At 36.2% G+C, this 27,893-nt stretch overlaps 1 protein-coding gene and 1 pseudogene across 12 annotated transcripts in view; one reads left to right on the top strand and one right to left on the bottom strand.

The window, feature by feature from the left end:
- The window catches only part of NEO1 (neogenin 1), a 248,829-nt gene that overhangs the window by 167,793 nt on the left and 53,143 nt on the right, over nt 1-27,893 (bottom strand). For all 12 annotated transcript variants that reach the window (XM_073212155.1, XM_073212151.1, XM_037010124.2 and 9 more), the window contains exon 2: nt 7,001-7,318. In XM_073212155.1, coding sequence (XP_073068256.1) covers nt 7,001-7,318 — 318 coding nt within the window. The remainder of the gene's footprint in view (nt 1-7,000; nt 7,319-27,893) is intronic.
- On the top strand, nt 14,880-14,959 carry LOC118970899 (U4 spliceosomal RNA; annotated as a pseudogene).

Below are 27,893 nucleotides of genomic sequence, written 5' to 3'. Positions count from 1 at the left end.
TTTTAGATGCAATTGTAAATGGAATTGTTTGCCTGATTTCGCTTTCTGCTAGTTTATCATCAGTATATAGGAATGCCACAGATATCTGTGTATTAATTTTGTATCCTGCAACTTTGCTGAATTCAGTTATTACTTTTAGTAGTTTTGGAGTGGATTCTTTAGGGTTTTTTGTGTACAATATCATGTCATATGCAAACAATGACAGTTTGACTTCTTCCTTGCCAATCTGGATGTCTTTTATTTCTTTGTGTTGTCTGATTGCTGTGGCTAGGACCTGCAGAACTATGTTGAATAAAAGTGGGGAGAGTGGGCATCCTTGTCTTGATCCTGATCTTAGAGGAAAAGGTTTCAGCTTCTTGCTGTTAAGTATAATGTTGGCTGCGGGTTTTTCATAATATGGCCTTTATTATGTTGAGGAACTTGCCCTCTATATCCATTTTGTTGAGAGTTTTTATCATGAATGGATGTTGAATTTTGTCAAATGCTTTTTCATCATCTCTAGAGATGATCATGTGATTTTGTCCTTCTTTTTGTTGATGTGGTGGATGATGTTAATGGATTTTCAAATATTGTACCATCCCTGCATCCCTGGAATAAATCCCACTTGCTAAGATGGATGATCTCTTTGATGTATTTCTGAATTCGGTTTGCTAATATTTTGTTGAGTATTTTTGCATCTCTGTTTATCAGGGACATTGGTCTGTAATTTTCTTTTTTTGTGGTGACTTTGCCTGGTTTTGTTATTAGAGCAATACCAGAATGAGTTTTGAAGTATTCCCTCCTCTTCTGTTTTTTGGAAAACTTTAAGGAGGATGGATATTAGGTTTCCACTAAACGTTTGACAAAATTCAGAGTGAAGTCGTCTACTCCCAAGGGTTTTTTTCTTAGGTAGTTTTTTGATTATCAATTCAATATCACTGCTGGTAATTGGTCTGTTCAGATTTTGTTTCTTCCTGGGTCAGTCTTGGAAGGTTGTATTTTTGTAGAAAGTTGTCCATTTCTTCTAGATTATCCAATTTGTTAGCATATAATTTTTCATAGTATTCTCTAAGAACTATTTGTATTTTTGTGGTGTCAGTACTGATTTTTCCTCTCATTTCTGATTCTGTTTATGTGTGAAAACTTTCTTTTTCTTGATAAGTCTGGCTACTAGTTTATCTGTTTTGTTTATTTTCTCAAAGAACTAGGTCCTGGTTTTATTAATTCTATTGTTTTCTTCTTCTCAATTTTATTTATTTCTTCTCTGATCTTAATTATGTCCCTCCTACTGATTTTGGGCTTCATTTGTTCTTCATCTAGTTTAATTATTGTAAGTTTCACTGTTTATTTGGGATTGTTCTTCTTTCTTGAGATAAGCCTGTACTGCTATATCCATTCCTCTTAAAACTGCCTTTGAAGCGTCCCACAGGAGTTGAGGTGTTGAGCTGTTGTTTTCATTTTTTTCCATACATTGCTTGATCTGTTTTTATTTGGTCATTGGTCCATTGATTATTTAGGAGCATGTTGTTAAGCCTCCATGTGTGTGTGGGCTTTGTTTCCTTTACATAATTTATTTCTAGTTTCATACCTTGATGGTATGAGAAGCTGGTTGGCACAATTTCAATCATTCTGAATTTACTGAGGCTCATTTTGTGGCCTAGTATGTGATCTATTCTTGAAAATGTTCCATGTGCATACTGCTGCTTTTGGGTGGAGTGTACTGTAGATGTCTGTTAGGTCCATCTGTTCTAATGTGTTGTTCAGGGTCTGTGACTCCTTACTTAATTTTCTGTCTGGCTGATCTGTCCTTTGGAGTAAGTAGTGTGTTGCAGTCTCCTAAAATGAATGCATTGCACTGTACTTCCCCCTTTAATTCTGTTTAGTATTTGTTTCACATATGTAGGTGCTCCTGTGTTGGGGGCATAGATATTTATAATGGTCATATCTCTTGTTGGACTGACCCCTTTACAATTATGTACTGTCTTTCTTTGTCTCTTGTTACTTTCTTTGTTTTGAGGTCCATTTTGTCTGATACAAGTACTGCAACACCTGCTTTTTTCCTCCCTATTATTTGCATGAATATTTTCCATACCTTCACTTTTAGTCTGTGCATGTCTTTGGGTTTGAAGTGAATATCCTATAGGCAGCATATAGATGGATCTTGCTTTTTATCCATTCTAACTGTCTTTCGATTGGTGCATTCAGTTCATTTACATTTACATTTAGGATTATTGATAGACATGTATGTATTGCCACTTTCGTAGTTACCAAAGGTTCAAGGACAGCTTCATTACTATCTAACAGTCTGTCTTAATGTGTTTATTATACAATTTCAAACACAATCTAAATGTTCTTTTTTTTCCCATCTTCTATTTCCTTCTCCACTCTCTATATATATTAGGTGTCATATTCTGTACTTTGTGTATCCCTTGACTAACTTTGTGAGCAGCTGATTTAATTTTGCATTTGCTTAGTAATGAATTGGTCCACTTCCTTTACTGTGGTTTTATTTTCTCTGGTGATAGCTATTTAGCCTTAGGAGCACTTCCATCTAGAGCAGTCCCTTCAAAATACACTGTAGAGACAGTTTGTGGGAGGTCAATACCCTCAACTTTTGCTTATCTAGAGATCCCTGCTTCAAATTTAAATGATCATCTTGCTGGGTGTAGTATTCTTGGTTGGAGGCCCTTCTGCTTCACTGCATTAACTATATTATGCCAATGCCTTCTGGCCTGTAAGGTTTATGCTGAGAAGTCTGATGATAGCCTGATGGGCTTTCCTTTATAAGTGATCTTTTTTCTCTCTCGGGCTACTTTCAATAATCTCTTCTTGTCCCTCATCTTTGCCATTTTAGTTCCTATATGTCTTGGTGTTGTCTTCCTAGGGACATCTCTGATGTCCTAGGAGATCTCTGCACTTCCATGACATGAGAGACTATTTCCTTCCCCAAACTGGGGAAGTTTTCAGCAATTACTTCTTCAAAGAGACTTTCTATCTCTTTTTCTCTCCCTTCTTCTTCTTCTGGTACCCCTATAATGCGAATATTATTCTGTTGAGATTGGTCACACAGTTCTCTTATTATTCTTTCATTCCTAGAGATCTTTTTTTCTCTTTGTGCCTCAGCTTCTTTGTTTTCCTGTTCTCTAATTTCTATTTCAATTTATCTTCTCCTCTCCCTCATCTTATCTACTTTTAAATCCCTCCATTGTATGTTTCATTTCAGATACTGTATTTTTCAAAGTTTCTCTTTTTTACATCTTCCCTGTGATCTTGAATATTTTTCTGTAGGTCCATGAGCATGTTTATGATTTTCATTTGAAATCTTCATCTAGAAGATTAATTTGTTTCACTTAGCTCTTTTTGGCATCTTCTCTTGTACTTTTGCTTGGACAAAATTTTTTTGCTATTTCATTTTTTTTTTGTGATTTCTATGGGATAATAAGTTTGTGTAGGCCATGCGTTCTTTGCCCAGAAGCTCAAGTCTCTGGAGCTGCTAAGCACCTGCACCAATGGTGGGGGTTGCAGGCAAGCAGAACTGGCACCTGCTGGGAGGAAAGAGGGCTTTCCTTTTTGCCTCCTTTTTTTTATTGGACTGTCATCATCTTCTTGAGTTGTGAAAGGTTTTATATATTTTGGACTCAAATTTTTGGTCAGATATTTGAACAATGGATATTTTCTCCTAGTCTGTGCTTTGCCTTTTCATATTTTTGGTGTCTTTGATGAAAAGCAAAAATTTAAATTTTTGATGAAGTTCAATTTATTATTTTGTAATTTATGCTTTTTTATACCCTAAGAGATCCCTGCCTACCTCAAAGTCATAAATATTTTTTGTTTTCTTCTAGAAATTTTATACTTTTTACCTTTTGAATTTAGGTCTGTTTTTACATGTGGTGTGAGATAAAGGTCAAGAAGGCTCCTTTTCTTTCTCATAGAGACATCCAATTACTCCCACACCTTTTGTTAGACTATCCTCTCCCCACTGAATTATCTCAGTATTCTTGTGGATAAATTGACCATATACTACAGATCTACTTCTGGACTCTACTCTGTTTCACTGATCTGTAACACCTACCTTTACACCAATCCCACACCACTATGTTTTGATTACTGCAGCTTTATAATATGTCTTGAAAATCAGGTATTATGGGTCTTGCAAACTTTATTCTTTTTTTTTCCCAAAATGGTTGGCTACTCTAGTTCCTTTGACTTTTATATAAATATTAGAATAAATAAATTCATTAATTTCTACAAAAGAGTCTAAGGGAATTCTACTTGAGATTGTACTTGAGAGAACTGTCATTTTAATACACTGCCAGCCAGGGGGATGGGGTGCCTGAAGCTCCTGAAAGTTTTCAACCTGCTGGTCTGAGTGTGCTAGGATGATTTTGTCCACCTGTACTTTCTTCTGAGCAGCAAACTCTGTGTAATCCTTGCCCCTTTAGCAGCCCTCTCACTGTTGGGAAGTCTTTCAAACTGCCTGCCTTTCTTTTATCCCAGAGCGGCCAGTTATGGGTACCTGTTCTCCACAAGTGGCTGAAATCGTAGTCTCTCTGAGTATTCCACCTATCTTTGCTTTCCAATCCCTCTTATCTCCAGTGCACCATGTAATGTGGGTTTGTGCTCCTGGAGTAGATCTCCAGGAGTGGGTATTTAGCAGTCCTGGGCTTCTACCCTCTCCACATTCCATTTCTCTTCCTCCCACCAGTGAGTGGGGGTGGAGGGAGGGTTTAGGTCCTGAAGGATCACAGCTTTGCTACTTTACCCTTTTCTGTGAGGTCTTCTCTTTTCCCCAGATGTAAGCTGTCTGTTGCAGTCTTCTTTCTGTTCACTCTTTCAGGATTAGTTGTATTTGCTGTATTTTCATGCTATATGTGGTTTTGGGAGGAGATTTCTGCCTCACTTCTCATGTTGCCATCTTTTTCCTCCCACCTCACTGCTATTTTTTTAAATTACACACACAAATACAAAGTATACCCTATGATTCAGTGATTATTATAATTGCTAATTCTAGTAACCTATTTTACAAAACTAAAGATTTGTAAAAAGTTGTTCACTATAGTATTGCCTAATACATCAAATAACTTTTATCCATGTAACTTTTCATCAAAAAGGGAATCTTTAGATAAATCACAGTATATCTATACAATGGATATGAGGCAGCTATTAAAAAGAACTTCATCTCTTAGCTATTATTTCCTCCTGATATCCATTCCAAGAGTGGGCTGAACAACTCTCCTACAGAATCTTATCTGCACCCAAATAATTTACCTCATATTGAAAGTGCCTGTTTACTGAGATACTGGGTCAAAAAACTAAAGGATGTGAAACCTAGCAGGAAGGCTAGAACAAACTTAGCAGAGGAAAAGAAAGAGATGAAAAGGCAGAGGATAGGATTAATGGGCAGTGGGAAAGCCAAGAGCAAAGGCCAGAGACAGAGAACGTAAGGGAACTGAGAATATCCAGTACTGCCAGAGCTTAGAATGTGATGAGGGTAGTGATGGTGGGAGGGAGCAGGGACAGACAGGCAGGGTGGAGGGCAAGATGTGGAGCTGGAGAACCAGAGGCCAGATCATGAAAGGACTCAGGAGGCCTGCTAAAAGAGTCTGAACATTGACTTGTCACTGGAGAGCCACTGAAGGGTGAGAAAGAGTGCTCTGACCACTGGAATGGGGGAGGGAAGGAATGAAGCGGCACAGTTACCAGGCTGTGGTGAGGGATGTGCACAGGAGCCTCAGAAGAATAATGGGGATCAAGTACAGAGAAATTAGGAAGAATAAGTCACTGGATTTGGTGACTGGATATGGGGGACAGCTGAGAGGAAAGAGACAAGATTAAAGCCCAGTTTAGGAGCATAAATGATAAGCAGGAACTGATCTAAGTGACATTAAAGTGGCAGTCATAATGTTAATTTATTTATCAACATATTGGAGAAAGCCTGGCAAACAGATGAATGCAAGGGGGTAAGGGAGAAGGGAAGGGGAGAAAAGGGGAATGAGAAAGAAAGTAGAGCAAGAGAAGAAAAGGCAAATGGTAAAAAGGACTGATTTTTTTCTCCTCTTATTTTTCCATCCTCAATCTGTGATTATAGACTAAATATAGGGGCTTTACATCACACTCAAATTCAACTTTGAATATATGGCTCCAAAGAGAAAAACAGCCATCATTCTCTGAATGAATGAGCACATACACCCTGGAGTAAGCAGGACATGGGAACTGTAACCCTGGAGTAGAAATGAGATGGGAAACTACTGTCTTAGTCATATTCTTTTTTTCATATGTTACCTTTTCACCAAGGTGAGTATGAATCTAAGACTTAATACAATTTTTGTACAATGTGACTCTTAACAAAAACTAAATACTTTATCTGGTACTCAAGTGAAGAATCACTGATCTGAGGAATGCCAGCATCTACTACAAAACAGGTCTGACATACTCAAGAACTACATCTTACTCTTCTAGATCCTTAATGTTTCTAACACTTTCCATCATTCTTTAAATAAGGACACTCTAAAAGGGAGTGAATGCTTCTCTCTTTACAATTTTCTGATCATCACCTTAATATCTATATCCCACAGTTTTTTAAGTAATTAATCCAATTAAATGTCATTTCCTTGGTTAAGGGAGTGGGATCAAGATTCTGGATAAACTGCAAATTTTACAAAGCATACTAAATGGTTATGCTGGGTAGGATAAAAGTAGTTGGCAATTAAAATGACTCAGTCTTCCTACATAAATTCTACTGTCTTTTCCAAGTTAGAAAGAATTTAAAAAACTGGCTCCATACTTCTGATACCAACTTTAAGCCATCTGAATCATGAAAAAGTGCTACAGTTAATTCCTTAGAGCACCAAACAAGTCGTAGTATAATCCCATATACAAAGTATAAGCTCAATTGATACTTATTAAATGAGTATAGTTACTGCTATCAGTTAAATGAAAGCACTAGACTAATACTGCTTTTATCAGGATTTACCCTTTATAAAAATTTGAAAATACAAATAAATTATTTAACAAAACTTACCTGCTACTGTGAGCTTGGCTGTTCTGCTGACAATAGTTCCAAGACTCTCAACAGTGGCCACACACTGATAGTAACCTTCGTCAGGTTTATTGTGTTTGGAATGCACCACATTGCTGATAAACAGAGACCCATCTGAGAGAAGCTGTCGACGATCATCTGATACTAAGTTCAAAAAAGCTCCATCTTTTTTCCATTCAATTTTTGGGGAAGGCTCAGAATATGCGGAACAGTTTAACATAACAGAAGAGCCTCTTACTGAGAGTGTATCCTCTGGTTCCACCAGAAAATAAAATGGAGTGAATGTTCGAACACTGGATCCTACAAAAACAATAAATAAAAACAACAAAGTTAAGCAAAACTTTCCTCTACTATTTCTGTAAGAAAATCAAACATGTCCAAAAATTATTTCTAAATGGTTGTGCTCTTTGGGTATAATACATAAATATAGTCATTTCACTTTGAATGTCTAATAGATAAATTTATTTTTTATTGGGAAATCAAAATTTGACTCATTTAGAACAACATTAGAAAAAAAGATTATGCTAACTGAGGTAATCATGCCTAGTTAAATGATATGAGTATCTAATAAAAGTTTTATTTCAAACCCTACAATGGGATTCATAAATATTTAAAATTACTGTATTCAAAGTGAAATTTCCTATGGAATATAAAAGAAATTTGAAATGAATCTTTGTTAATAAGGTATATTTTCTGGGTTTACTGGCTGTATTTCTTTCATCGATTCACTATACATACACTTTGTCCATTTTTCTAGTGTCCATTCATCCTATTGACTCAGCAATCTTTAGACATAGCTCTGTTTTACAGATTAAAAAAAAATTTTTGACCATGACTTTGTCATAAGAAAATAAATTTTTACCACATAAAATTAAATCTGTTATACTTAAAAGGTCTTCTTTATCCCAAGATTATTTCAAAAAATCAACTTTCTTTTGCGTTAGTATTTTTGTGGTTTCATTTTCTATATTTAATCTCCATCAGAATTCATTTTGATGTAAAAAGCATAGGAGAGATCAGTTTAAATTTATAAGTCCTTGGTTATTTGAACATGAGAAGAACATAACTTAAAGAAAACATCTGCTAAAAATATTCTCAGCCAGAGAAAGCTTTCCAACTTGAATCTTTACCACTTCTTCATGAAAACTACTGACCAACTCCCTTGTGAACAACTTTAGTTGTAATTAGATTCGTTCACGTGAACAATCAGGGAGGCTTAATCCAATAAGTAAAAGTAAGTAAGACTGTTTTTCAAATATATCAACACATCCCTTTACCTATAACTTACCATTAACATTATGAATTTATGGATGACATGAATTCTTTGTTACATAATGAAAGAACCGTTCTAAATAAACACAAACACACTGGCAGAGAGAAGGAAATAGTATTCACTTGTTTTAAAGTTTCCCAACACTTACAATGATAGGCAAATCCAAATAGACTAATCACCCTTTCCCAAACACCATGAGGGGTTTTCAACACCTTTGATGAATATGAAATTGATTCTTCAAGTCTTAAAACTCTTGAAAATCAGCTTAGGAATTCTCAGAAGTAACCAAGAGTAATTTGTGTCTTATACTATAAAAAGTGTTATATTAGAGTTAAAGTAAAATAAATTAAATATAAACTTCAGAACAGTACAAAATGATAGCTAAACTAAGAGAAATTGCTTTTATACCTTTCCTGTATAACTACTAAATCTTTATTATTCCACCCAAATTTAAACAACTCAGGAACTTGAGATAAATGTGTTTAGATTAGCAGCTAAAATATGCAAATAAACAATTTATAATTTTTATTACATACATTAAATGAAACAAATAAATTTAATTTTAAAATTTGGACAAAGATTTTGCCATTTAAAAAATATGCAAATGTAAATGTTTTAGTTTAACATCCTATCTTATTTTATCCCATTTAAAATTCAATTTCCATATTAAACAAGTTGAACAAAAAACTTATGTATTCAAAAAAAATGTATCATACTCATAGGTAAGTTTACGAACATCTTTGAGAATCAAGGCCCTTCAAAATTTTCCCAAAACTATCCACTCTCTATTACTTGGAAAACAGCATTACCTAAATATTTACATATACCATCTTTGTATTTTATTCCCTCAGTAAGCAGGCAGTGACCTAAGATATTCTTCCTTGCCTTTAAATCCCTCAAAGGCTTGCCACTGCATTTTACAAAAAAAATCTAAATAAATTCCTTAACTGACATTGGACTTAACATCCATGGCACCCTATGACCTGGCCTCTGCCTACCTGCCTCACTAACCCCGAACCCTCTATGGCACGCTGCACTCCTGTCAGCCCCTCTCAGCTCCTGCCCCCTTCACACAAGCTACTCTCACCACCACTTATCTCCAATTAACCCATCTTTCTTCGAGCTCAGCTTACATACCACTTCCTTAGAAATGCTTGCCTGTTGCCCAAACAAGATTAGTTACAGCCCTGCCTTAAAGCAGGCACAGCACACAGTACTCTTCCTACATAGTACTTCATATTTTCTCATTAATTTTTTCACAAATTCCCTGGACTAAAAGAAATACCTAATGGTTCTGCTTACTTTACAGTAAGGTTCAAACACATGAATATTTATGTCCTAACTAAAAGACCACTGAATTCCTTAAGCGAAAAGACAACCTCACTGAGAAGTGAATATCCAACCAAGAGATTTATTTGGTGGCAGCGAGGTGGCTGCCCGTGAGAGTGAGAGGGCAGCAGCGCGGGCTGGGGAGCTTTGGCGTATACATCCTACTAAGGCCCTCGGCACGAGATGACTGGTCATGGATTCGTTCGGGTCAGCTGGTGGGACTTCATTGGTCTGCGTCACAGAGTTTTTTGTGTCATGAGCGGGAAGCTGAACCTAATCTCGGGAAACCAAAACTTAACAGTCACCATCGTAGGTCGCAAGGTGTGGGGGTCAGGCGCCATTTTGACTGACACTAACAAGTACTCTTTTGAAAAAATAATATGCATAAATTGAAAAATAATTTCATTTTTAAATAACCCCAATTAGTTACTATGAGATATATATACCTATTGGGCATTGCACGATTTCTCAAATCTTGAAATCAAATTGGATACTGTCATTCTCATTTCCTCTTCCACACTGATTTTTACATGGTACTTGCTTGTTACCCAACAGCCACCACCAAAAGTCCAACTTCATAAGAATAACATAGTACCAAGATCAAAGTAGCACAATCAAATGTTAAAAATGAACTACCCTGACCTAGAGGTTTTATGGTGTCCAACAGATGTTGCTGTGTTTCTGCAGAAAATTTGATATACCCCTAGGAATTCTCTGACATGCCCTAGGGCTCAGGGTACAGTTTGGGAATGCCAGGCTTATGATCTATCTTTCTACTGTGTTTTTATTCACCATATTTCCAGTACTCACCTAGCACAGTGGATGGTATCAATCTTTTGACTACATAACCATAAAACTTTGAAAAACTTGCACTGCTTAAAGTATTAGTGAGACCACAGGTTCCATTCCAAAACAAGCCAATTAATACTATTCTCATTAATACTATTCTCCTCCACGATAAAACTTAATAGACAGGGTTTTTGTGAATTTTGATAAGATTTTAAAAATTACATAGAAGGTCAGAGAAAGCCAAGAAGAGCCAAAAGAGTTTAATCAAAATAAAGGAACTGCACTCAACAGTAATCAGTACTTATAAAGCTACAGTAATTAAGTCACTATGGCTTTGGAGCAGAGAAAAACAGAGCCATGTAACAGGTTAGAGGGCTCCAAAATAGAGCTATATATATTTGGAAACTTAATATGCAATAGAGATGGCATTTTACATGAACCAGAGAAAAGGATGAATTAATAAATGTCACTAGGACAATTTGTTATCCATACAGAAGAAAAATGAGATGCCTATCTATAGCAAGTAATAGTAAATTCATGTTTGTATGCATCAGATACTGGTCTAAATGTTCTCTGTGTACTAATCCCTCATTTACTCTTCACTACTACTAACTTATGAGGTATGTATTATTATCATTTCCATTTTAGAGAAGAAAACTAAAGCTTAGAAATGGTAAGGAATTTGTCCAAGGTCACTCAGATAGTAAATAACAGAATCTTAACCACGCTACACTATAATGCCACTCATATACAAATAGAAAGATACATTCCAGACTTATGAAAAAATTAATATAATTTTTAGGAAAATACAGGGATAACCTTGAAGTCAGTCAACCTTTTAAGTGAAAATAGTAAACCTCAAAGCTAGAGAAGACAGGTATGCTTCAATTCATTGCAATTAAGTTTAAAAAAAATTTATAGCAAAATATCACAACAGAGCAAAAGACAAGACAGGGAGAAAATAAATCACATATAACAGATAAAGAACTTAAAAGGTCCTATGTTTATCGCAACACTATTTACAATAACCAAGATATGGAAGCAACCTAAGTGTCCATCAGTAGATGAATGGATAAAGAAGATGTGGTACATATACACAATGGAATACTATTCAGCCATAAGAAACAAATCCTGCCATTTGTAACAACATGGATGGGGCTAGAGGGTATTATGCTCAGTGAAATAAGCCAGGCGGAGAAATACAAGTACCAAATGATTTCCCTCATTTATGGAGTATAACAACAAAGCAAAACTGAAGGAACAAAATAGCAGCAGACTCACAAGACTCCAAGAAGGGTCCAAAGGGGAGGGGTGGGGTAGGGCAAGTGGGAGGGAGGGAGAAGGGGACTGTGGGGTATCATGATTGGTGCACACGGTGTGTGAGGGGTCACAGGGAAGACTGTAGCTCAGAGAAGACACATAGGGACTCTGTGGCATCTTACTACACTGATGGACAGTGACTGCAATGGGGTATAGGGGGGACTCGATAATAAGGGTGAATGTAATAACCACGTTGTTTTTCTTGTGAAATCTTCATAAGAGTGTGTATCAATGATATCTTAATAAAAAAAGGAAAGGAAATTAAAAGGTCACCATTCAATAAAAATTGGGTGAGACTGTGTTCCAATAAAACTTTGTTTATAAAAACAGCAGGATGGCTTTGATCCACTGACCCTGATTCCTGCCAAGAATACTTAACAAAAAATGAATGAGCTATGTTTCAGTTGATCTGGAATGAGTTCTGTGAAAAATTAACAATGCAGAGAAGTGCAAATTATATAATTTCACATGTATATGATTGTATGAGCATTGGGAAAGGTAGGAAGTAGGTGCCAGATTATTACCACTGGTTACTGGGAGGGATAGGATGGGAAGCAACTGGGAAGGGGGGGTAAATAAAAATCCCCAAGCACATACAAAATAATTTTGTGATAAAAATCAGCTTGTGTTTATAATCCATTGATAAATATTACATATATATGAGGTAGCTGTGGGTTTATATTTATACTTGTGTGAATACCTAAAGGGAATACATTTAAAAAAACTGTCACCAAAATGGGTATTATCTCAGAGTAGTGGTATTTCAGTTGATTTTAATTTTTTCTTTCACCTGTGTTATTGTCTGAATATTTTGGGTAAAAAATAGTACATTTAAGTAGAAATAAAGCTGTTTTTATTTTTATATATAGTCTGCACAGGAGGGGCACTATGAAAAGTTTGAGATATATTCATATACTGAGATTAAGAGAGTGTCAAAATACATATACTGTTAAATAAAAAATATCGCAAGTTTCAAAATATGTAGAGTATGGCCCTTCGTATATTAAAACAGTGTGTGTGTGTGGTGCGTGTGTGTACGTGTGTATATACATTTAAATACATAGGGAAAAGCCTAGAAGAATAAACACTCAATAGTTAGCAGTGTTTTCTCCTGGGAAGCGTAGTGGGGTTGAGTGGCTGACAGAGTGAGAACACAGGGAGAAGGTTCTTTATCCCATGGATTTCTGTATTGCTTACTTTTAAAAATATGAACAATTGTTTATGCAATCTCCTTGTCATCTTTTTCTTTTTTTATAAAAAAATTTGTTTTTGTTATTGGTGGTGAATAATCCTTTGTTGGGAACAGAGGATTAGTTTTTAAAAATCTATCACCATTTTCTTTAACCACTTTTCCTTTGTCACAGTAGAAGAGTTATCAGACACTTCTTGACTTTGTATAAAAAATGCTCTATACTTCCCACCAGGGTCCCGATTCCCTATCCACTTAAGTCTCCTTAATTTAAGTCTACCATGAACGGTGTCACTATACAAATTATTCTGAAATAGGCTTAATGATCCTGCCTGATCTTTTTTACATTCCTAGGTCTCTGCAAATTTCTCACTTCTTAATTAAATAGCTCTCACTTCTTGATAGACTATTCCTCACTTTTTGATAGAATATTTCACACTTCTTGATAAAATTCCATCTTATGAAAGGAAAATATCCACAGGGAACTTATTTCAATTGTAATTCCCCTACCTTCAAATATCAACAAATTATATCATTCATTGCATACCTTGACTGTGTGGCCATAATAATTTTAAATGTTATTGTACCCAAAGTAAAAAAAAACACACACAGTATTTGAATACTGGCAGAAATAAATCTGTCTTATTGCCCAGAGGTTCAAAGTTTGATATTAGCAGAAATGCAGGACAGAATAAGCAAACATATTTATATACTACAAATGGAAACATTACGTATAACATCATTCATCCTAAGAAAATTATCTGTTCATTATAAGCTAAGAGACTAATATCGAAGGACTTCATACTACTTTTACTCCGTAAGAACGTTACTCTGAACCACTCTATTCCATGCAGTCAGTCTCAAAACCCTGCATTTCATCCTTCCTGATCCTTTGGTGATCAGGCTCTTTTCCTTCAAGTCCTCAACTTATAATCAAGAGGTTTGAAAATTAGAATATTAAAGTAATTTAATGTTCAAAGGCTCAACCAAATACATCCATGCTACCCATTAAGAACAGGCAACACTTAACAAATGTTTTCTCTTTTGCTATATGACAATTAGTGCTTCTCTTTTGCTACATGACAATTAGTATTTTCTCATTTTGCTACATGACAATTAGTGCTTCAGCTCCAGAGCTCAGCCCCTCTTTGCCCTGCACAACTAATTTCTCCAAAGACTCCATTTACTGAGCATGCAGGACTTTCCTGGGAATTTCAAATAAGGTAAGTTAATTGTTAATATTATGTGGATGATTTTAATTGTCTGAAAAACACATATGCTTTAAGAAACTTTTATGATACAGGTATACCATAAAAACTGTGAATCAAACTTGGACCTGAAATACTTTTTCAGGATCATAATGTCCTAATAGGGAAATTCAATTTGATTGTTCTAATTTACAGCACCTACCTTCCCATCCACTTCCTAAAGTAACTGAATTTATTTATTCACTAAACATTATAATAAGAGTGCTTTCCTTTTCTTCAATTTTCATCCTTCTCCACACATACACACACAAATAGCCACAGTGGAAAATACTTTGGTAAAATGAAGTCAGACAGACATGGTTTTGGACTCTAGCTCTGCTATGCTAGTTAATTTCTCTCTGTGTCTAAAATTTCTACCCTATAGAATAGGAAAATAATGCCTTCAAGGAAATTTCTGTGAAGGTATGTGTACAGCACCTACCTCACTGCTTGGCAGACAACAGGTCCTACAGTATTTCCCCCCAAATCACTAACATCTAGCATCTTAGACTGATCACATCTGAGAAATTGTTATGCATAAAATACGTATTTTTTTTACCTTTAATCACATTTTGACAATTATGTGTAAAACATGAAATCTTAAAACTTAAGTTTGACCATTTTTCTCATCTGCTTAATCTTTCGACAGCTCCCCAATTATATGGCTCATAGAAAATCCAGATTCATACCACAGCATTCAAAAAGGGCTACATAAGCTTTGCGCAGTGGCAGTATCGTAGCCAATGAGGTTTATCCGAGGCGCGATTATTGCTAATTAAAAAGAAAAAAAAAAGGGCTACAGGCTCTGGTTCTTACTCTCCACAACCTAATATCACATCACATTTCCTCTCACTTAATACGCTATGGCCACATTATTCCATTTCCTGAATGAGCCATGTTATTTCCTATATTAAAGTCTTTGCATTTTCTGTCCCTTCTACCTGACCCTTGGCTCTGCACTAAATTCTTCCATCACATGAGTAACTTCTTATCCTTCATGTTTCAACCCAACTATCACTTCTACAGAGGCCTCCTCTGATAACTATCTCTGAAAAGGTCCTAGTTTCCTAAGCCTCATATGTGCTCTTCTCAGCAACGTCTGTCTGTTTTTAAGGCTATCTACCCCACTAGATGGTTAGACTACAAGCGTATTCAAATGACCCCTGGTTTGCCATTGCTACTTGCTGTTTGTACCTTGGTTTGTTTTGTTTTGTTTATCCTTTTTCTATAGGTGAAAAAGGTGGCTGGGCCAAAATGGAATTAGGTATTAGTGATCCTTAGCAACTTTACATAACATAATAGTAAATCTCTACTGTTTTTTCTAAGGTCAGCCTTAGTCTCGAAATTTTATATTCAGATGATTTCAAACCTGTCCTTTCTAAAAACGTTTTAACATCACTTTTAAAGTATCATAAATAATTAATATTTTGTAATAACTTCTGCATGATTGCCAAGAAGACTAGGTACAACCTGATAACCTGCAAAAACAATACCACCAATGTTCTGAACAGTTACATGGAAATTCTCAAACAATTCCTAGAAAAAGCATATTAATATTAATAAGTCTTAGTTAACATGCCAATATTTATATTTCAGATCAAAATAGGGGAAAAATCTGAGTTGGTCACTTTTCATTCTACTAGATAAGAAAGATGTAAAAATTTTCACATTAAGTACATAGAACTTTTACGAAAACATCTTCTAAGCAACTTTTTGTTATTACTGATCAGAAGACTCGCCCAAGAGTAAGACGTTTCATCCAATATTTGAGGCAGTCTTTTGAATTTCTGAAACAAGAATATATTTCAGTTCCACTTTCACATATTATACTGATGAAAGAAAGAGCTCAATGATAATATAAAAATTTACTTGGAAGTACAATCCAAAGATCTGAATTGCTGCATTTTTTCATACTATAACTCACTACTTCTTTGACTGTTGTGGTATATTTTTCAACCATTGTGAGAATACTAGTATTCTGAGTACAAAATGTTTCATCACAGTAAACTATTAAGTTCTTTGTAAACAGGATATCTCCTTTGCAAACCTTCACTGTAACTTTACTATGTACTTCTTTTCCAATCATCTACAGTTACTCTGACTTAATATAAAAGTAGATAGTTATCTAATTTGAAACACATTCTAAATCTGAACTGGATACAACTACACTCATGAATATTCAAGAGTGCCTCTACTTCATATGCTAATATTTTATCTTACTGCTGCAATTATATAGTCTTTTGTGGTAGAGAGGCATTTGTGGGTTTTACAAAGAGAAATGCAATAACCCAACCTACTGTAGTTCTCAATCTTATACAATGTTCTGTGGGTTTTTTAATCATAACGATAAATCTTTTCATTAACTCATTGCCTCCTGCAGAGTTCTTCAATTTTCCCATTCATTTCAATGAATTATAGTAACAAGAGAAAGGACCACTTGCACTTGAAATCAAAACTGTCCTGGAAAATCTAGTTCATCTTATTGGTTTATAAAGTCACCATAAAAGGGAAAAAGCAAGAGATCAAGGGCAAGAAATACCAAGATATAAAACAGAAGTCAAGGGAAACAATATCCCATTCTAGTTTCCCCAATAAAATACAAGATTTTTTCTAAGACACAATGGGAATTACAGGACCAAGTCGATAGCTATAATAATAATAGTTAACATTTACTTCACAGTTACTACATGCCAGGCACTGTTGTAGTGCTTTACCTATGTAATTCTTTCAATCCTCCAACCCTTGCGGGAAGAATTATTATTATCCCCATTTACAAAGAGAAAAATGAGTCACAAAAAGAATAAATAATTTGTTCAAAGTCATGACGCTAACTATGGAGAAGGCAAGATTTGAACCAAGTTAGTCTGGCTCTCCTGTGCCCCAAATCATAACCACTAAACCTGCGCTATCCCATGCAGTTGCCACTTAGCAACATGTGGCCACTGAGAATTTGAAATGTAACTATCTAAATTAAGGTATGCTTTAAGTAATGAAATATACACCAGATTTAAAAGACTTAGTGCACACACACAAAGAATGTAAAATACATCATCAATAATTTTTGTACTGATTTTGTGTTAAAATACTTTGGATATATTCATTTAAATAAAATATATTATTAAAATTAATTCCACATTTCTCCTTACTTTTCTGATGTAGTACCTAGAAATTTTTTAATTGTGTGTGAGGCTTGTACTTTATTTTTATTGGACAGCACTGCACCGTATGTACCATGCTACCCTTCATTAATATGCCTTCAACAAACAAGCAAGTTCTTTCTAAAGAAAAAAGCAAGCTGCACTGTTTCTGCAAAGGATAAAAGATTACAAATCATGACAGGAGAAGGATCAAAGCAAGTCCTTTCTGGCTACCATACTATATACAAATGGTCTATGCCGAGGATTTTCAGCAATATCAGCATTCTCTCTTTAAAATCCATTCAGAAATGTCTATTTAGAAAGTAAGCTTTTCGAATCTTTTAATTCAAAAATTGCAATAATAATCAATTCGCTACTGATGAATGTTCAAACTACTGGGTGAAAAGTTTCTAGAAAAAGGATAGTCACACAATTTCAGAATGTCATCACAAATTATTTACTAATTACAAAGGAGAAAACATACCTTCCTCAAGGACAGAGCTGGTGGTCACCACCTTAACTAAGTGATCAAATTCAGTAGTGAGACAACCCGACATCATGTACGTCCTGATAGGATGCAGGAGAAGCATTGTAATATTCTTGCTGTAAGTGTTCGGCCTGAATCTAAGCATGAAGAAACCGCAAACACAGAATGTGAGACATCCTGTAAGACAACTGCCTTGGACTCTTCAGAAAGCGGTCAGTGGCATGAAAAACAAAAGCAAGAGCGCTGCTCTGGATGAAGAGAGGCCGAAGGGACAGAACAAATTCAGTCAGCGACTTTTTCACTGGGTCCTAGGCTACAAAACAAATTTATAGAATAACTGGGTGAGTTTAAATTTGGAGTATATTACATATTATTAATATGGCTGTAAAAGGTATAGAAGAGAGAGGCTGGTAAAGATCTGAGCTTGGTCTTCTTTCATATTCTTTGTAAGAGAGAAGAGACTTGAGCATGTGGGGAGATGGAAAGAAGCGAGGCAGAGGGTGAGACAGGAGACAGAATTACCCTCCTGCCCCAGACAACTAGAAAACTGGAAAGCAGAAATACCTTATCACCCAGCAATTCCACCTCTGGGTATTTACCTGAAGAAAACAAAATCACTAATTTGAAAAGATGTATGCATACCTATGTTCACTGCAGCATTATTTATAATAACAAAGATATGCAAGCAACCCAAGCACCCACTGATAGATGAATGGATGAAGAAGATGTGGTACATATACATGATGGAATATTACTCAGCCATAAAAAAGAAGGAAATCTTGCCATGACAACACAGATGGACCCAAAAGTCACTATGCTATACAATATTATATTGGTTTCAGATGTACATCAACTTTATTACACTAAAAAAAAGAAAGAAAACTGGACAAAATCAACAAAACAATGATTTTCAGATACTAGACAACAGACAGCACAGGACTCTGAGAGAGAGTAAACGAACAAGGTGAGTCCTAAAATTACCCCATCCTATAGCCTCTAGGTTTCTCACCTTTCCAAGCTTCAGCACTAGAACCAGGAAAGCAGAGAGCTCTGAAATCTCACAGATGAAAAGACAATTGGGGAGGCCATGGTTACAACTTGCAGAGCAGTGTACAAAAGAGCTATAGAGTGAGGGGTACACATGAACAAACTCCAGAGTCTGGCAGAAGAGTCCCCTTGAATCTTTGGATGACTTACTAGTATCTGGGGGCTGAAAGTAAACAAAGTGCGTTTTCTAACCACACAGGAATTAAACTAGAAATCACTAGCAGATACCTAGATAATCTTAAAATATTTGGAAATTAGGCAACACACTTCTAAATAACTTACAGATCAAAGAAGAAATCACATGAGAAATTACAAAATATTGTAAACTTAATGAAAACAAAAATATGGCATGCCAAATTTGTGTGATGTAACTAAAGTGATGTTTAGAGGTTATTTCAAGGGTTGAATGTCTATATATTTCTTAAAAAGACACATAGGAGGATTGATTTGGGGTCAGAGAGAGAACACATTTTTTGTTGTAACAAGAAAGAAGAATGAGAATATGGGTATGCTTGGTGGTAGTTACGTGAGTCACTGTTAACTGTCTGCAAAGCCTAAAGTGTGAAGTGAGTAACAAACTGCTGATGGGGCAGGTAGCTGGAGGTGTCCAGAAGGGTCAGAAGTTTTGCAAGTAGCAGTAAACATCTGAAATAGCTGCAGTGAGAATGGAAGAGAGCTCTGAAAAGGTAAAATAGGATTACTGGGCTTCATTGAGAGCCTAATCAAGGTCAGTAACTGTATTTAAAGAAGTCCAAATATGAGAATGTATTTGCAGAGTATAAAGGGAAGAGAAAGTAGACATTTAGAATTGAATCTTCTCAGATAGATGAGTAAAGCGACAATGAACTAGGAGGGCTGAAGATACCAAGTGGCTATCAATGCATCTAAGACAGATGGTAAAGGAAATAAACAGGAGTGAACTGAGGTGGCTCTCAGTGCCAGTATAATGTGAGAAACCTGGAAGGACAGGAGACTGTGATACTGTTTTCATATTTCAGCACTGATGAGCTATGGCAAGGGGTGGTTGGGTGCAGTTACAGAAGCTGGTGCTTGAAGTAGCATGAAAGAGAAGTCATTGAGATGAGGCAGTTGAAGACTTGAAGATAGTATTAGAAAAACCATGAAGACACTTAAACTTTCTAGAACAGCAGCAGACATGGTATGGAGAGGGAAAATATAAAACAACACCTAAAGTTTTCAATGAATGAAAATGAGTATTAAGTACACAGATGATAGCAAACAAGAGAAACAGAGACAAAATTGAGTGGCCTTCATCCTGAAGGAGCAGCAACTTTTCTTCTAAGAGCAAATTATTTCATATTTTTGAAAGCTCTTTTCCATTATTTTTCAGTAATCAGCTATGTTCTAAAAAAGCTGATGTTGCTCTAAATATAACTAATTGAGTACTTTTCTCATTTGGAAAACAAGCATTACAGATTTTTACTCAAGTATGCCACCATATATTTACAAATTGCTACCAAGTTCAGCTATAAAAAAATTCTGAGTACAGAGGCATTAATTCTTGAATACAGAAAACAAATAGCACATGAATAATTTATTGAAAGCTTTTGCTGTCAGCAGCTTTACTAACAGAAGTAATATTTATGAAATCCCACAGGATAATCTAATAAATTAAATACTTGCAAAAGCATAGAACACAAGACTAAGAATCCTTAATAATGGCTCCTACATCAAAGCTATTTTTTGCAAAGAATTCTGTGCCTGTATAACCTGTCACTGGAAAATAAACATGTTTCAGTAAAGTCACATCATAGTCTCACAAGGTCTGTAGACCAGGTTCTAGAATTCTTCTATGCAACTACACATTTACTGATGGAAATAAACTGAATTCCAAAGCTTAACTCAAGCCTACATTAGATAGCTGTTATATTAAGTCACAGACAAGTTCAGATGTCATTTACTGAGTTTTTTTTTTTGGTATCACTAATCTACAATTATATGAGGAACATTATGTTTACTAGACTCCCCCCATCATTAAGTTCCCCCACATACCCCATTACAGTCACTGTCCATCATAGTAGTAAGATGCTACAGACTACTTGTCTTCTCTGTGTTGTACAGTCCTCCCCATGCCCCCCCACATTATATGTACTAATAGTAATGCCCCTTTTTTCCCCCTTATCCCGCTCTTCCCACCCATCCTCCCCAGTCCCTTTCCTTTGGGTAACTGTTAGTCCATTCTCGGGTTCTGTGATTCTGCTGCTGTTTTGTTCCTTCAGTTTTTTTCTTTGTTCTTATACTCCACATATGAGTGAAATCATTTGGTACTTGTCTTTCTCCACCTGGCTTATTTCACTGAGCATAATAACCTCTACTTCCATCCTTGTTATTGCAAATGGTAGGATTTGTTTTCTTCTTATGGCTGAATAATATTCCATTGTGTGTATGTACCACATTTTCTTTATCCATTCATCTACTGATAGACACTTAGGTTGCTTCCATTTCTGGCTATTGTAAATAGTGCTGCAATAAACATAGGGGTGCATATGTCTTTTTCAAACTGGGCTCCTGCATTCTCAGGGTAAATTCCTAGGAGTGGAATTCCTGGGTCAAATTCTGTTTTGAGTTTTTTGAGGAACTTCCATAATGCTTTCCACAATGGTTGAATTAATTTACATTCCCACCAGCAGTGTAGGAGGGTTCCCCTCTCTCCACATCCTCACCAGGATTTGTTGTTGTTTGTCTTTTGGATGTTGGCCATCCTAACTGGTGTGAGGTGATATCTCATTGTGGTTTTAATTTGCATTTCTCTGATGATTAGTGATATGGAGCATCTTTTCATGTGCCTGTTGGCCATCTGAATTTCTTCTTTGGAGAAGTGTCTGTTCAGCTCCTTTGCCCATTTGTTAATTGGATTATTTGCTTTTTGTTTGTTGACGTGTGTGAGCTCTTTATATATTTTGGATGTCATCCCTTTATCAGATCTGTCATTTATGAATATATTCTCCCATACTGTAGGATGCCTTTTTGTTCCATTGACGGTATCCTTTGCTCTACAGAAGCTTTTCAGCTTGATATAGTCCCACTTGTTCATTTTTGCTTTTGTTTCCCTTGACTGGGGAGATATGTTCATGAAGAAGTTGCTAATGTTTATGTCTGAGAGATTTTTTTTTTTTGAGAGGGTATCTCTCATATTTATTGACCAAATGGTTGTTAACAACAATAAAATTCTGTATAGGGGGGGTCAATGCTCAATGCACAATCATTAACCCATCTCAAGCCTAATTCTCGTCAGTCTCCAATCTTCTGAAGCATAATGAACAAGTTCTTACATGGTGAACGAATTTTTACATAGTGAGTAAGTTCTTACATGGTGAACAGTACAAGGGCATTCATCACAGAAACTTTCGGTTTTGATCATGCATTATGAATTATAAACAATCAGGTCAAATATGAATATTCATTTGATTTTTATACTTGATTTATATGTGGATCCCACATTTCTCCCTTTGTTATTATTATTATTTCTATTTTTAATAAAATGCTGAAGTGGTAGGTAGATGCAAGATAAAGGTAGAAAACATAGTTTAGTGTTGTAAGAGAGCAAATGTAGATGATCAGGTGTGTGCCTGTAGACTATGTGTTAATCCAAGCTAGACAAGGGCATTAAAACATCCACGGATGCAGAAGATTTTTCTCAAAACGGGGGGGTGAGGTTGTAAGCCTCACCACTGTTGATCCCCAACTTCTCACCTGATGGCCCCCCTGCAACTGTGCCTGTCTTAGGTTGTTCCTCCCTTGAGGAATCTTACCCGTCTCTGGCTAACCAGTCATCTTCCGGGGCCGTACAGGGAGATGTAAAGTTGGTAAGTGAGACAGAAGCCATATTGTTTGAAAAGGTTAGCTTTTTACTTCTTTGCAGATTTATGCCCTGTGGCTTCTATGCCCAGCACTTGTCTCGAGGTATCTTTACCACCTGGAGGAATTATGATGCTCGGTAAATTCGATATGAGGCACGAATTCTATTTAAGGGTTGTAATTAGGAAGGAAGAAGAAAAGCTATAGAGGTAGCATATGGAAGAAAACATGGGAGGATTGATTATTTCTTTGACATATCTTCTTGTAGAGTACCTTAAGCATGTATAGGTTTTAAACTACTAACTAACTTGTGCACACATATTAACATAATAGGAATACGGTGACATAAACTAAGCAAATCTATAATTACCAGCCATCTCCAGTGAAGCCAAGAAAACCAGTTAGGCACCCTAGGCATTTGTGAGAATTTGTCTATGATATGATGGATATTGTCCAACTGTACTTGAACAGTCTGAGAGAAATCAGTATATCTGAGAGATTTTTGCCTATGTTTGTTTTCTAGGGGTTTTATGGTTTCATGACTTATATTCAGGTCTTTGATTCTGAATATACGTCAAGAATATACATGGCTTTTATTATGTTGAGGTACTATACACATTTTGTTGAGAGTTTTTATCATGAATGGATGTTGAACTTTGTCGAATGCTTTTTCAGCATCCATGGAGATGATCATGTGGTTTTTGTCCTTTTTGTTGATGTGGTAGATGATGTTGATGGATTTTTTAATGTTCTACCATCCTTGCATCCATGGGATGAATCCTGCTTGATCATGGTGTATGACCCTCTTGATGTATTTTTGAATTTGGTTTGCAAATATTTTGTTGAGTATTTTTGCATGTATGCTCATCAGGGATATTGGTCTGTAGTTTTCATTTTTTGTGGTATCTTCCCCTGGTTTTGGTATTAGAGTGATGCTGGCTTCATAGAATGAGTTTGGAAGTATTCCTTCCTTTTCTATTTTTTGGAAAACTTTAAGGAGAATGGGTATTATCTCTGATAAAATTCAGCAGTGAATCCATCTGGTCCGGGGGTTTTGTTCTTGGGTAGTTTTTTGATTACCAATTCAATTTCGTTGCTGGTAATTTGTCTGTTTAGATTTTCTGCTTCTTCCTGTGTCATTTTTGGAAAATTGTATTTTTCTAGGGAGTTGTCCATTTTCTTCTTGGTTATCCAGTTCAGTAACATATAGATTTTCATAGTATTCTCTAATAATTCTTTGTATTTCTGTGGTGTCCGTAGTGATTTTTCCTTTCTCATTTCTGATTCTGTTTATATGTGTTAGATTCTCTTTTTCTCTTAATAAGTCTGGCTCAGGGATTATCCTTTTTGTTTATTTTCTCAATGAACCAGCTCTTGGTTTCACTGATTTCTTCTATTGTTTTACTCTCCTCAATTTTATTTATTTCTTCTCTGTGGATTTGTCATACATGGCCTTTATTATGATCCATCTTTATTATGTCCCTCCTTCTGCTGACTTTGGGCCTCAGTTGTTCTTTTTCCAGTTCAATGATTCTGGCTTTAGACTATTCATTTGGGATTGTTCTTCCTCCTTTAAATAGGCCTAGATTGCTATATACTTTCCTGTGAGAACTGCCTTTGCTGCGTCCCACAGAAGTTGGGGCTTTGTGCTATTGTTGTCATTTGTCTCATTATATTGCTTGATCTCTGTTTTAATTTAGCCATTGATCCATTGATTATTTAGGAACATGTTGTTAAGCCTCCATGTGTTTGTGAGCCTTTTTGCTTTCTTTGTACAACTTATTTCTAGTTTTATACCTTTACGATCTGAGAAGTTGGTTAGTAAAATTTCAATGTTTTTGAATTTACTGAGGTTCTTTTAGTGGCCTGGTATGTGGTCTGTTCTGGAAAATGTTCCATGTGCACTTGAGAAGAATGTGTATCCTGCTGCTTTTGGGTGTAGTTCTGTAGATGTCTGTTAGGTCCATCTGTTCTAGTGTGTTGTTCAGCGCCTCTGTGTCCTTACTTATTTTCTGTCTGGTGGATCTGTCCTTTGGAGTGAGTGGTGTGTTGAAGTATCCTAGAATGAATGCATTGTATTCTATTTCCTCCTTTAATTCTGTTAGTATTTGTTTCACATATGTCAGTGCTCCTGTGTTGGGTGCATAGATATTTATAATGGTCATATCCTCTTGTTGGACTGCCCCCTTTATCATTATGTAATGTCCTTCTTTATCTCTTGTTACTTTCTTTGTTTTGAAGTTTATTTTGTCTGATACTAGTACTGCAACACCTGCTTTTTCTCCCTATTGTTTGCATGAAATACCTTTTTCCATCACTTCACTTTTAGTCTGCGTATGTCTTTGGGTTTGAGGTGAGTTTCTTGTAAGCAGCATATAGATGGGTCTTGCTTTTTTATCCATTCCATTACTCTGTGTCTTTTGATTGGTGCATTCAGTCCATTTACATTTAGGATGATTATTGAAAGATTTGTACTTACTGTCATTGCATTTTAAAACATTATGTTTTATCATCACAGAAGGACGTTCTGAAGATAATTCTGCCACTCCCCGCAAGGGTAGCTTCTTTACTATGTAATCATCTAACTTAACTCTCTTATTTAGCTATTATAAACACAGTCTGATGATTCTTTATTTCTCTCCCTTCTTATTCGTCCTCCTCCATTTTTGGATGTTAAGCGTTTTATTCAGTACTCTTCTGTGTTTCCTTTTACCTCTTTTATGAATAGTTGTTTTTATTTTTTGACTTTAGTTAGTATTTGGTTGGTGTGCTTTCTTTGCTGTGATTTTATTTTCTTTGGTGACAGCTATTTAGCCTTAGGAGTGCTTCCATCTGGAGCATTCCCTTTAAAATATCCTGTACAGGTTGTTTGTGGGAGGCAAATTCCTTCAACTTTTGCTTGTCTGGTAATTGTTTAATCCCTCCTTCAAATTTAAATGATAATTGTGCTGGATACAGTATTCTTGGTTCAAGGCCCTTCTGTTTCATTGCATTAAATATATCATGCCATTCTCTTCTGGCCTGTAAGGTTTGTGTTGAGAAGTCTGATGATAGCCTGAAGGGCTTTCCTTTGTAGGTGACCTTTTTTCTCTCTCTGGCTGCCTTTAATACTCTGTCCTTGTCTTTAATCTTTGCCATTTTAATTATTATATGTCTTGGTGTTGTCCTCCTTGGGTCCCTTGTGTTGGGAGATCTGTGGGCTTCCATGGTCTGAGAGACTCTTTCCTCCCCCAGTTTGGGGAAGTTTTCAGCAATTATTTCTTCAAAGACACTTTCAATCCTTTGTTCTCTCTTCTTCTTCTGGTACCCCTATCATGCGAATATCGTTCTGTTTGGATTGGTAATACAGTTCTCTTAATATTATTTCATTCCTGGAGATCCTTTTATCTGTCTTCACCTCAGCTTCTCTATATTTCTGTTCTCTGATTTCTATTCCATTAACAGACTCTTGCACTTCATCCAGTCTGCCTTTAAGTCCTTCCAGGGATTGTTTCATTTCTGTTATTTCCCTCTGGACTTCATCCCTTAGCTTTTGGATATTTCTCTGCAGGTCCATCAGCATGATCATGACCTTTATTTTGAATTCTTTTTCAGGAAGATTGGTTATATCTGTCTCCCCAGGCTCTCTCTCTGGGGTTGTCTGAGTGATTCTTGACTGGACCAGGTTCTTCTGCCTTTTCATGGTGACAGAGGTCATTGTAGGCAGGTGGTGCATGTGTCAGGGTGGGAGAACAAAGTCCCTTTCTGCTTGTTGGTCACCTTGCCCTTCTCCACTGCCTATGTCGGTTACCCACAGACAGGGAGTAGTCTCTGGGTTAATCCCCTGAGCTGCCATGGGTGGGGGCGGCCCTTGGGCTAGCCCAGAGCCCTGCAGGGAGTGGCCAATGTGTATGGTGTGTTCTGCTAGAATGGTGCCCCTTCGTGCCTTCCAAACCTTGCTCCGGCTTCCTCTGTCTGTGCTGCGCACCTGCACACTGGCAGCAGCCTCTGGGTCTGTCGCGGTTAGCTGCTCACCTTTTCGTGAGATGCTGAATTCTTGCAGATGCAGATGTAGCCTGGCTGTTGTATCTTCTGGTCTCTCTTTTAGGCATAGTTGTATTTTCAAAAATATATATGGTTTGGGGAGATTTCTGCCACCCTATTTATGCCACCATCTTGAGCCTCCTCATTTACTGAGTTAATCTCTTGATAATACACTTTTGATGTGAAATAATCTTGGAGGGCAGAAAAAAAGAGGGAAGACCTCTCAAATCCAAGTAAGACATTAACAGGACCAGAAGGATAAGACACAAGTTGCAAAACACTCACAATGAAGCTACATACATAACAATCATGCAGCTGTAAATACAGTTGTGACAGTAAAATAAAACTTTTCCATACCATTATAACTGTGAACGTTTTTCACACAGATGTAGAACTAGTTACTGAAATGAAATGCAAAACGGTCCTTAACCATTTTAAAAGATGCTTAACCTCACTCATAATAAGATAAATGAAAATTAAAGCTACACTGAGATACAATTTCTCACCTACCATATTGGCAAAAACCCACATGTTTAACATACTCTGTAAGCAAAGCACAGAAAAACAGACTGATGGGAATGCAACCACCTGGTGTACCCACTATAGAGGAAAATCTACAACATCTAGCACAATTACATGTGCATTTATCCTTTGACATAGCAATCCCATGTCTATGAATAGATCCCAAAGATACACTGGGCAAAATATGAAAATAGATACAAGCAAGACTATTCATTGCAGCACTACTTATAGTAACAGCCTGGAAACAACAACTCTGATGTCAAAAAGGGACGCACTGAACAAATTTTGGTACATTGACACAATTAAGTACTATTGTAAATAGGACCATAGAGTAACTTTATATTCTGCCATGGAGTGATCTCTAGAATTAAGTGAAAAAGCAAGGCTGGAGAATGTATTTCTCTAAGAAAGGTAGGAAACTAATACATACCCATACACAAATAATTTTTAACCCATACAGGGAATGGAAACATGGTAAAAAGGATTGAAGCCAGATGTCTTGAATAGAACTTGTTTGATTTTACTTCAGGACTATGTAAATATTTTACATAATTAAAAGCAAAATTTAATTTTTTAAATCCCTAAAACTTGAAAACAGAAATGAAACAAACCTGAATCTCCAGCTGTCATTATAACCACCAAAAATGGATGAGTCAAAAAAACTGAAAAACACAACCACCAAACTATACACAG

This window comes from Manis javanica, chromosome 8 (assembly GCF_040802235.1).
Source record: "Manis javanica isolate MJ-LG chromosome 8, MJ_LKY, whole genome shotgun sequence".
In the NCBI taxonomy this organism is placed as follows: Eukaryota; Metazoa; Chordata; class Mammalia; order Pholidota; family Manidae; genus Manis; species Manis javanica.
Note: the sequence above shows the minus strand (reverse complement) of the source record. Positions and strands in the feature narration are given on the sequence as shown.